Source organism: Netta rufina (genome assembly GCF_964035555.1).
Source record: "Netta rufina genome assembly, chromosome: 1".
Lineage (NCBI taxonomy): Eukaryota > Metazoa > Chordata > Aves > Anseriformes > Anatidae > Netta > Netta rufina.
The window spans coordinates 81,630,735-81,643,233 of NC_140123.1; the positions used below are offsets into that span (position 1 = coordinate 81,630,735).

At 39.7% G+C, this 12,499-nt stretch overlaps 1 protein-coding gene across 1 annotated transcript in view; it reads right to left on the reverse strand.

The window, feature by feature from the left end:
• Positions 1-3,186: 3,186 nt before the first annotated feature.
• Positions 3,187-12,499, reverse strand: part of BCLAF3 (BCLAF1 and THRAP3 family member 3) — a 34,261-nt gene continuing 24,948 nt past the window's right edge. Inside the window, exons 11-12 of the mRNA XM_084295073.1 lie at positions 9,581-9,736; positions 3,187-8,114 (exon numbers count right to left, since the gene is read on the reverse strand). Of these exons, the coding sequence (XP_084151199.1) occupies positions 8,085-8,114; positions 9,581-9,736 (186 nt within the window). The 3' untranslated portion in view covers positions 3,187-8,084. The remainder of the gene's footprint in view (positions 8,115-9,580; positions 9,737-12,499) is intronic.

The following is a 12,499-nucleotide window of genomic DNA, read 5'->3' on the forward strand; positions in this document are numbered from 1 at the left end:
TGGCGGGGAGGGCGGGCAAGCAAAAAAAATAATAAATAAATTTAAAAAAAATAAATAAAAATAAAATGAAACGAGGAGAGAGAGAGCGAACGGGCTCAGCCCTTCAGCCACCTGGGCTCCCCCGCTGCCGGGCGGAGCGAGGCGGGGACAGAGCGCGGCCGAGCCCGGGCGCCTGCTGGGGAGCCGCGGGGGTGGGCGGCTCGCCCGGGGGGGCTCTGCCCGCTGCTGCCGGTGCCGGGGCGGCTCGGTACAGCCCGGTACAGCTCGGTACAGCCCGGTACAGCTCGGCACGGCTCTGCACGGCTCGGCTGGGCTGCGGGAAGTGTCGCGAGACTGCGCCAGAGCCGCCGGGAGGGAGCGAGGGAGGGACGGGGCCGGCCGCGGGGCCGGGCCCGGCGGGGCAGGGAGGGGAAGGGAGGGAAGGGAAAAGGGGGTCCGCAGGCAGCCCCCCGCCGCCACGGGTGCTCCTCGCAGCACTGGGGGGCCCCACAGGGGCTGGGGAGGAAGATAAGGAGATATAAAGAGATAAGGAGCGGCTGCTGCTCGGAGCGGGGCTCGCACAGGGGCAGGAGCCGCTGGGGGAAGCGCCCCCCGCAGTGCGTGTGGGGGCAGGTTGAAGGCTACGCTGCTGCAAGGAGGGGTAACAGCTTCCAGCGTTGGGTATTAGCGAAAGGTGAAGCCAAAGGAGCTGTACCACCTCAGGGAGGTGATGGGGGATGGAGAGGAGAGCATCAGGAAGGCAGGCGCCTGGCCTTGCCCCACCCAGGAGGGTGGTGGGGATGGGGAAGTCCCCAGGGAAAAGAAGTACGGGACTGCTGGGGCACGGGCATCCACCTTTTTAAATCTATGATAATAGAGAAAATAACCGAGTTTCACTGATAAGAACCTTAAATAGTTGCAAATTTCTTCTTGATTGATTTTTTTTTTTTTCTCACAGCTAGGAAAACTTCATTTTAACTTACTGCTTTATCTGCTGTAGCAAGATGGGACATCAGAACTGATTCGTATGCTCCATCAGCTCGGCTTCCATTCTTATCCTGTACAGAAACCTAGTCACTGTGATGCCATAAAACCTCTGTGGAGACTACTCAATTTAAAAGCTTTAAAGAAAACAAAAAGTTCAGTTATGAAAAGGACTACAATGGAGTACAGGTTTGATGTAGGTGCAGACATCCTCCAGCTGGGAGTTCTGCTGAAAAGTGAGGAACAAACCAGCTCAGTTCTGGCTTCAGGAGCACTAGGATACTGGATTGCAAGCCCCTGGCAGAGTGCAAAAACTTGGAGGGAATTGAAAAAATATTTTCTCTCCGTACATACACAGAGCATCTTTTAGCCAGCCACACGCTGCCAGGAAGCCCACGTTCTCTCCCACACACCTTAATAAAACAACGCTGGTTTCCGTTATCCAGAGCTCATTGCAGAAGGGCCTGTAAACTTAATTATCTGAAAGTGTTACGGCTTTAATTCCGCAAAGCCAACACCGGGAAAAGCAGCAGCTTTTACCTGATGATTTCAGCTGTTCTGCCATGTGATGCTCACGTCTCAGACCCATGTAACATGTCAAACTGCATAGAATCGATGCATCCAGCTTTGAGAGGAATTGTGATAGTTCTATCGTTAGCATGCCAATTTTACTGAGAGTTGGGCTTTCCAAAGCTTCAGCTGTGTAGTTTAAGGTGGATTAAGCGCTGTAAATGAAAAACTTGGTGCATCCCAGTAGCTCCATTTCTAGAACTTCTCAGGGCTAGTAGTAGAAGTGATAAGGAATAACACAAAGTAGTGAGTTTTCCAGCTCCATGTTACAATGTATGGAAGAAAGCCAATTTTGCAATCAGACTCCCACATTCAACTCAGCTTTGAGGAAGCAACACTGAAAAAAAAAAAATCAACGTATGGGAAGTTGTTGGCTTTTCCATCAAGTAAATCTGTAACACAGTGAAGTCCTGTCCTGGAAACCAGAGGAAAAGAAAATCATAGTACCTTCAAGACAACTTCCCATTATTCCCAAGCCAGAGAATTTCTATAGGACCTTGTGTTCCTATAAAGTCTGCACCAATAATGGGCACCCCTCAGCCAGGACAGGACATCAAAGTAACATTGGAGATGAGTTCAGTACCTTATCCTTGTGGGAGAAGAGAGGTGAGTGAATACGCTGCAGAGATAGAGACATTTAGAAAAGGAATGGATCTTAGAGAAGATGGAAGTTGCAAATTTTCATCAATATCACTTTCAAAATAACTACCTAACCTGAAATCCTTTACAGGTCACGATCAGGCACGTGCATTTTTGAAGACTAGAGTCTAATGGTTGGGAAGCATCACTATTACATCCCCCAAGCATTACTGGGATTTTTGCTTTGCTGTTTTGTCAAGGATAGTAGGATTAGGAGTTATTAAAAAAAAAAAAAAAAAAAAAAAAAGGTGACTTACATACAGTGAAGGCTAATATTATTTATATTACGCCAAGTTTATGTGAGCAATGGGGGGTGGAGGAGTTAATATTTCCTTAATAAAACCTAATTCCTGCTTCTCTTTGTTAGCGAATCCTAGCGTTAAGAGACAACATGGTTATTCTTACCTAGTACCAATAATATTTATGTATTACAGAAATTCTTAAGAAATGTGCACTGGTTTATTAAACGCAAAATTTGGTAAAGTCCACCAAGTGTGTGCTTTCACCCATACTGCCCCTTTACTGGACATGAATCAAACTTTGACAGAGGTGCTAAGGGTTTTGAATGCCATTGAGAAAGAGAAAGATGTAACTGCTTTCAGAGCTTTTTTTTCCCCTCCTTCCTTAAATAACATTTATTTTTGTGGTAGCCCTAAAGGGAGATTCATGTTTTATGTCCACAAATAGGGAGCTTCTTTTAGGCAAAAAGATGTACATAGGAAGTGGATCAAAGCTTCAAACTCGAGCAGCAAGTTATATAAATAACCTTCCAACAGCTACACACATCAAGTAAAACACTGAAAATGATGCCAAGTACTAAACAACTACTGAATCAAATCATTGAATGTATTTATAAGTAAAAATCTTGTTACAACATTTATTGTCTGTAGAAACAAAATTTACAATGATTTTATAGAAACTATGTTAAACATACATATAAACATACCTACATCTTAATATATACTTATTAACATGAGACTTTTAGGTATGGGATAACATTGTCAAAAGCACCATTGTGGACTCCGAGGACTACAGACTTGAAATGCTTTTGCATTTAACTCCATCTTCAGTAGTTTAAAAATGTTACTTTTCATCCACATTTAGAAATAATTACATTAAAGGTTTCTAATCACGTTGTGTATATGCGTGTGTACATTCATGTGCACATACACTCAGAGAATCCTTGTGGAAAAGAAAACTACAGAATAAATAAGGTGAATATTAATATATTTCTTAGAAATGGACATTAGCCCACATCCTCATTCAATTGTTAAAAACAGTCCTGCTATTCTTAAAACAAAACAATGAGACTTTTTTTATTCCATGAAGAGTGTACTAAAAACAACTGTTTCCACCCTGTCTCTTCCTTCAACAATAAAGACATAAGAGGAGCCAGTCATAAAATAAAAGCCATCTACTGCATTATTTACAGAAAATGAAATATTAAAAAGACAACATGAGATTTAGACAAAATTCAGAGCAGTGAACAGAAGAAAACCACGTTAAAGTGGTAGGCAGCATAAAAACTATTAAACCACGTCTAAATGCCTACTCAAAAAACCCTCCACCAACAAAAAACTACTGGGGCAGGGAAGGGGGCAAGGAAGGGGTTTATGGACAATGGTTTTCTCAAACCTAACACTGAAAATGTATGCTCACCAAGCTTAAAACAGAACACATCTAAGTGTTCATTGCTGTCCTTGATGTCAAGGGAGCCAAGTGTTACAAGTAGGCTTTCAAAGATCTCGAAATGGCTTTCTATTGCATTTCCCCTTTGTATGGAGAGCCTCCGATCTTCAAATCCTGCAGCAGGGGAATGAAGTCTGTCAAGGGCCAGATATGTGCGGAAACATCCAGTTCTGGCAGATTCATCAGGATGCAAGCCTGAAGTCCTTCCTTCAGAGAGCTCTCCTGTAGTGAACTTTGCAGATGGCTGTTCAGATGCTTAAAGAAAGGCAAGAGGCATGTTTCTACAGTGTACGGGAAGAGATTTCTTCAGAGAGCAAGGAAGCTGAAAATCTCCCTCTGTTTACAGTCTTCTGAAGTGACTACTGAGAAATCAAGTCTCCATAGCTTAATCTTTGCTATAATCATTAATCATCTTCTCCAAGCAACTCTATCAATTTCTAAGACATGACAGAAAAATGACTTTCTAAAGCACAAAAAGCACTTTTGAAAACCCAGCCTTTTGTAATGCCCAGAAGCGTAATCTTGTTTTGTTTTTTTTTGAAGCAAGTTCATACAAAGAAAATTCAGCATTTCGTACCGAGGCTGTGGGAGAGAAGGCAGCAGGTTCAGATAGCCAGACAACTGGCTATCAGCTGGATTTACTCCCACCCCCTGCTATTAGTTACCTGAGCAGAGATGGTCACACTGAGGTCTCGAGACCATCTAAATTCTTCAGGTAAGGTGACTTGAAACATTTAAGTCACTATTAGAGTTAAGGCAGACTCGTATATACCTTGCAAAAGTGTTGCTTCTTGCTAGCCCCAGAACTGTTAACCCTGTGAACTTGATCATTACATTAAAAGCTGCGAATCATAAGATGAGGCTTCTAACCCAGTCAATTAATCAATTTAGAGATTAAACTGATCAGCAATGTAAGTGCTAACATCACAACTTATTACTTCAGACACTTAAGGAAGACTCTATTAAACGATTGCATTTTGGATATCAATAAAAAAGTTTCACATGTGAACAACTGCGTTGTTCACATACAAACAACGAGCATTTAGCAGTCATTTCAAGTTGATTAACAGAAAGGCAATTCACATTTACAGAAGTATAAAACAAAAGCTAACTAGCTCTTAGACAATCCCATTCTTAACTTGCCCTTCCAATGCAAACGCAGTGACAGGCTTTACTAATACAAGGAACACTGTTTTCCTTTGGAGCTGAGGATTACCCACATCCTTAAAGCAAGCAATTGTATTAAACAATTGTACCCAAGTCCACACTCCCGTTAGAAACAATGCAACAATTAAGAGTATTACTTAAGTCTTCGTACAGAGGGCATTTTATACAATGCAGTCACAATATAGAAAGGCACAAAGTTATTCAAGTAAACTGACCTTTCTTCTGCTTAATACTATTTTTCTCATCTCGTGTCTTCATGAGCCATCAGTAACTTCAATATATTATTCTCAACTAAACACTCTATATCCTTAAAATATTCTGTGCAGAAAAAATAAATGGGCTGATTTGTGTATGAGTATACAGACGTAAGCCTGCAATTAAAAGAAGATACAAAGCAGAGTAAAGTCACACACTAGATAGACTAGATAATTTGGCTGTCTCTACCACTTAACTCAGGCACAGAACTAATTTTCTGTACGAAATTCATGTGAAATAGGAAGTTTTGTCATGACAAAATCCTGAATTAGTAAAGCAATGTTATCGGTAAAGAATGTAATTGGGGCAGATGGAATCTCCTCAGAAAAAAGCTAAAGCAACTGCAACGGGGGCTACATTTCATCATATGGCATTTATCTTGGGACCAGTGATGGGCTGGGGAAGGGGAGGGTGTCAGTAAACTTGCTAAAAATACCATGTTTGCAATACGTTGCTCACATTTACAGAAATAATTAAGCTGAACTGTTAAGGTAACAAAACCGTAGTGAAGCTAATTGTGCACGAGTAAAATAAAGCACAAAATCAGGAGCCATTCACATTTCCAAAGCTGCTTTTCAATAGAAGATAAAAATGGAAGAGCAGCATTAACTGGCTGAAGTCAGGCTACTTCAGTTACTTCCACACAACGTTAGCAAAACTGGCATGTCAGAAGTTTCTTCACGTATCTTTTCCCATTTCCTCAACAGCGAGTTCTCTTCCAAGCTTTAATAAGAACACTGCAGGAAGCTTACAGAAACAGTAACATCCTGTTGAGTGAGACAATCAGTAGTTTGTCCTATACCATGTACGGTTTCACCTGTGTTTTACAATGCTTTAGCACATTCAGGAGCAATGTAATAGAGCCTGTCAGCTTTAGGAAGAACCTGCCCCAACCTGCAGGGGCACACGCAATGCTCCTCTGACAACGGATTGCCTAACCATGGCTACTCCACGTTCACTTTGTGTTGACTCAATCTCTTGTTTCAATTCCTTATTTCCACCTCCCAGTAATTCTACACAGCGAAATTTTGCCAGATTCATCACCAACAGCATAATTTCTTAACTGCAGAATGTTAGCTGCATTTGACCAGGGAATCTCCTTCCTTTAGCTTCCCATTTTGTGTATGTATGGGAAAAAGTTACTGAAAAACTAGTTGAATCATTTAGTAATTACTTCAGTTGAAAACTTGGGTTTTAGAAACTTAAGCCATCTGGTGTTATTGTTGAATCACCGTAAAAATCAATGAATCTGGCACGCTTCCTGCCTACTTATTTCCTCTGAACACTAAGCAGTACACCCCATGAATTGAAGATTAAGTGACACTATTTTAGCAGTTCTGAGCCATACTTACAGTTCCAATAGACAGTCCCTCTACTGATGGTATTTTAGGAAAAAAAAAAAACAAACATGAGAAAAGCATGCAAAAAAAAAAAAATCACATCCTGACTTTCCACCAAAACCAAATTTCATATCTCTGCACTTACCTCTACCCACTACCAGAGCTCTGATCGGTTACCCACAACAGAGATTAGCCTGCATTCTCTACGGCTAACACTCAGATTGTGAAAAAAAACGTTTCTTAAAACAAATAAGAACATTTTTTTCCTTTGAAAACTACTTGTTATGCATCTTTAATTTACCTGGAATAAGAAGTCTTAAATCTGTAACACACAGACAAAACCCTACTATACACTATATATTAAGGCAAAAGCTATAAACAGGAAATAAGCACAATATTGTTTATAGCTGCTTAGAAAAACATGGCAAGCTATTTGAGTTCTGTGTACAGTGTAACAATATGCTCTTCTCTGAAGTATGGTGACCCAGAGAATTACTGGGATTTTGAACAAAGTTACAAACTATCTGCATTTAAAGCAGTTTCAATTACAAACAGCGTTGTTAGAATACATGCTTATAAAAACTTACATTTTTTGCCCTTTTTTCTTCTTCTTGCAACTAAATATTTCAGGCCCCAATTTCAGAATCCACAAAACCACCAAATCATTTATGACCAAAAAAAAAAAAAGATTAGAAAACATGTGGCTTGGTTAGGAATGTCACACACAGAAAAATATAATGGGACAGAATAACTCTGAACACAGACCAACTAATCCTCTAACAAACCCAAGCATGCTTTCAGTGCAGTTATAAGCTACTGCTACAACACATTACATACCTGCCTGCTCGTTCATTTTAATCAAATACTGAAAACTGTCTCAACATCCTAACAATTCACAAGTGTATATACACATCAGAAACCCAATAATATTATTAAATTAAAATGAAGTAATACAAAACACTTTTACGGAAACAACTGAACAGAGGTGTAAGATCTACTGCACAACCTAAAAGGTCATTACTTGGAAAATCCTGAGCTAATGTGCTATTACCAAACAATTCAGGCACTTTTTTCTCCTTTTTCTTTTATTACATAAGCAATAAACTTCCAACATATAAACTTCTGGGTATAACAACTCAAGTTCCATCTGTAACATCATGCTTAGAAGAAAAGGTATTCAATAAATAAAGACTCCCTTCAATGACTTCTTTACTTGAGGCCAGTATGCAAAAGGAACTAAAGGTACAATGTTTCATTCAAATACTGTAATTTAAAAGCAATTATTAAAACTGTAAAAAAAGTTCCGCAGCATTCCACTACTGAAAAATAAAGTTATTTTTAATCAAGAAAGTTACAGGGTTAGTTCCTTTATCCTATTGTAGGTCTTGACAAAGTTGCAAAAAATGAACAGGTGTTCCCTTTGCTGTGTTAGGTGTTTCAACTTCAGGATCAGGGCTCAGTTCAGGTTTCTGTCCCAATATTTAAATTTCCCTACAGAGAAAAGTAAAACAATCATTACCATCAAGTAGTAACAATGAAAAAAAAAAAAAAGCAAGCTCCCAACCTTCCTGCAGGTACTGTATTATTGTATGTAACGAATTCTTTCAATTACAGATTGGAACAGCAGAACTGTAAAGACTGCAAGTGACTACACAATTACTTCAGAATGATGAAGTAAACCATGAAGGTGTTCTGACCAGTTTAACAAATCTTAAGGACATAGTTATTATACTACACAAAATAAAGGAAATGCTAGAATCTAAGGAATATTTGGGTTTTAAACAGTTAACTTAACAAGCAATCACTATGTTATTAAGATAATGGCTGTCCTTATTCTTCAAGATTTTACCTCAACTCAACAATACTCAATTTCTTCATTGGTCAAAAATCAATATTCAGATCTTATTATGCTTCTCTAATTCAAATCATGATCTCCAGGAGCCAGATTTTGTTAAGATTGTTTTAGTAAGTTCCAGACAAGAACCTTAATATCCAATTAAAGGAACAGCATTGGAAATTAATGGGGGAAAAGCTCACTACAACAGAATTACATTATGGCACTTGATGCCCATTTTCCTGGTTTGTTATTTTTGGAAAAAAGCCCTTCTCCATCTATTTTCCACTAATTCCAATTCTGTTCACCCTTCAGAGATCAAGCTTCTTGGAGTCCATACAAATTTAAAAGCAATTCACTTGTATACTTAAGCAAGAAGCAACCTGTTTAACAGGTAGGGGGCTGCATAGGTCACCTAATCCAATTCTCTGAAGTCTGAGAAACCCCACACAACTTTGATCATACTTAAAACAAATCCTTTATTAGAACTGATCAACTGCTTGTCCTCCCACAAGCTGTAACATTTCATACTGTTCGAAACTTCTGCATCTTAACACTATCACCATCCCATGCACACCCCAAACCAGAAGGTGTAGGACAGATGTGCCTAATTGCTTCAGCTTGAGCTTAAACGATTTTACACAGACAGCACGTACTGCAGGATGCTTTATTCAGAACAGTACTCCAAGTGTGTAATTCAAAGCACATGATGAACTCTTAAGGCAACAGAACAAGAGATGAAATACAGACCTAATCAGAAAGTGTATTAATATCCTTCAAGTTAATTTAAAACTGTAGCCTGAGAGGATGTAATGTTTCTACAGAGGGCCACTTTCTCTTATCAGTAACAGATCAAGGAGAAAATACTAGAACAGAAGTAACTACAGAATCTCGGAGCCCACCTCTGATATGCAACTATCCAAAACAGATTTCAGCAAGTTCCTATGGCATAATCATGAAGAAAATAAGTGCAAAATCAAGTTTGCCTGTGAAAGTGCGAAGAGCCAACACTCCAAGAAATCCCCTCCAAGTTATTCCACGGGGATTTAAAAACTGGAGCAGATCAATTGAATATTCACATTTTCTAAAAGGACCTAGTGAAAAATAAATTAAGCCAACTCACCTTTTCTTTCCTCAAAAATCCATCTCTGAATTTATTAGTGGTAAATCCCCTTACACCAACAGAACGTAACCGCTGGTACTTAGCTTGAATATATAAACCCTTCTGTACTAAGCCTGATTTATAATGGGATTGCAAGCGACCATCTGCAAAGTTGCTCTGTAAGGATAGGGAGAAAGAAAATGCACAAAATGAGGGCACCGAAACTCAATAGTTTATATTTACAGTTATATAGACATGTAAAACCTACAGTTCTGAGCAAGAATCCACATTTGCAAGTGCTGAGCCTCTATTTTCAATTTTCTGTTCTTCAGATTACTAGCTACTATGTGGATCACAGAGCTGCCACATTGTATTTACTGTTTAAAACATCTGAAACCATCTTCCTCATTGAAAATGAAAAGCATTAAAGCATTGTACAATCTATTTACTAACATCACTTGCTACTAAATTCACTGATGTTAGACTGCAGCAGGCAAACCTGTTGAGCCAAAAACAGTTATGCTAAACAGAAGTCAGTAGGGCTATTTTTCATACAGTTCTACGTTATCTTATGGTCTGAACATAAATTACTCCGTGCTGTTATCACTTCCAGACTGAAATACTGTACATCAACCTAGCATGGGAATAGGAATGAAGACCAGAGGTAACAAAAAGCTTGCAGGTGAGTGGCATTACACATACACAGAAAGAACAATATTGCAAGACCAACACTGATAGTTACAGTTATAAAAGTGTTTCTGTCCTTAGGCACTCAGACCTCCAACAAAACACACTGTGAAAAACTTTAGCACAAGAAACCCCCCGTTCATCATCATTTCACTTAGTTTTCCAGTAACACAGGTCAGTTTTCAAATACAGTACTGACAGAAAAATTTCCCATATGCACTCATTCTTGAAATTAAAAAAAAAAATAAATTAAAGACAACCAAACAATGGCCTTTTAGATACAGAAAAGAGGAAACATTCTGGCAATATACAATACTTGTCACGTTTTACAAACAGCTTTGACATATAGAAGAGAAAAAGAGAGCCCTTTCTGAGCACGACATGATTACTCTGGTGAAATCTGTGTCCTTTTAACAGAGTAAGGATCACTTCACTGTACTCTTAGGCTGTGGTAAGTTTGGTACCAGTTTTTCCACTGCTTTCCACTGTGTGGAAGATGTACAGCTAAGAAGGGACTTTACAGAACAGAGGCTCCTTTATGCACAGTTCCTGTTATTTCAAAAATCATTTCACCCACCTACTACATAGGAGCTAACTGAGAAGCTGTCCCCATCAGTTCCCCAGGGTTACTCTTAAGAGTGTTTGTGGGCAGAGGACATACTTGCAAAAGGCCACTAAATGCTAACTAGCTCCTCTGCTCAAAAGGTACCTGAGTCTCAGCACAACACAATTAGGTGCAAGTCAACTCCTTAAGTAGATATAAGCCTACCACAGGGAGAGCCGAAGGGCATTTTTAATGCTATATTAAGCCAGTGAACGCAGTTAACATTAGAAGTTCTCATTGCTCCCACAACTGCTGTGGTTCTCTGCTCTGACGTAGGTGGAGGCCTTAGTGGTCTGTCTCTGCATTTGTGCAGCAACAAGCAAAGGAGCAGACTGAATGGGAAAGGGAGGAAATGTACAAGATATTGAAAGTGAGATTATACACGCACTTTAGTTTCAACTCCAGTATCTGCATAAGCAGGGAGGAAGAGAAATCAAGGTATTATTAACACAGCAGAATCAGCTGCAGAGGAAATTAACAGGCCATACATTTGGTATGTAGGTACTGCAGTCACACACAGGTCAGAGGAATATGAGGTAGTCTAAGGTGTGTGAGAAAACAGTTCACTTACAGTCTAAAAATATGCTAGAGTGACATCTATTTTTACATTAAGACTATTTTACAAATAACGCTAATCCCAGTGCCTAAGAACTGATGGCTTCCAGCTCTGTAAGAGCAAACATACACCAATGTACTGCTGGGGTGGAGTCAATGTTCTTCATAGCAGTCTACATGGTGCTGTATTTTGGATTTGTGACTACAACAGCACTGCCACCACACCAGCGTTTTGGCTAAAAACTAAGGGAAGGGAGCTCTTGCTTGGGCACTGGCTGGGCAGTCAGTTTGTGGGAGGTGGTGAGCAGCTGTCCTTGCATCATTTCTTTATTCATCCTCTTTCCTTTCCTTAACTCTCTTCATCTCATCCCATGAGTTTCTTGCTTCTGCTCCCCCTACTCTCTTCCCTGGTCCTTTTGGAGGTGGGAGCAAGAGGAGAGTGAGCAGGCAGCTACATGGTACCATGTGCTTGCTCTCCACAGCCATTAATACACCAAACCATGCAAAACAGAACAAAAGTTTAGTTCAAAAAGATAACCACGCACATACCACTTAAATGTGGCTTAGAGATTCATTTCAAAGTGTTACTACAAAAAAGACCTTTTAAGTTTTATAAGATTTGTCCAGATCTTTTATGAAACTGCTGCTCTAAAAATATTTTTGTACTATGTTAAACTCTTGAAAAACATATGGTCTTGCAAAAATAATCTAAATAAACCCCTGCTTTTGCTTATTCAGCTAGAACTCCTCCGTTTTATGTATCTGGAAGGAGCATATTTATTTGTTTTTAATAATCAGTGGAAGGCTCTTGAGTATAGAGGAATCAAATTGCCTTCCTCGAGCAGGTTTTAGCAACAGAAAGGGTTTTCCCCTCCCATGATGTTATGCGGGAGGAAACTCAATGTGAGAACTCGATGAAACTAATGTCAAATCAGCAGTGCTGTTTCCATGGCAGTGACAAAGGTAATGTACACATATGGAAACCGCAATACCAGTGAAAACGCTGTTTTCCCTACAAGTTTAAAACACCATGGGACAGATCACTGGATACAGCAGTGTTCAGGTTTCGTATACACAGGCACTGACAGTTTAAG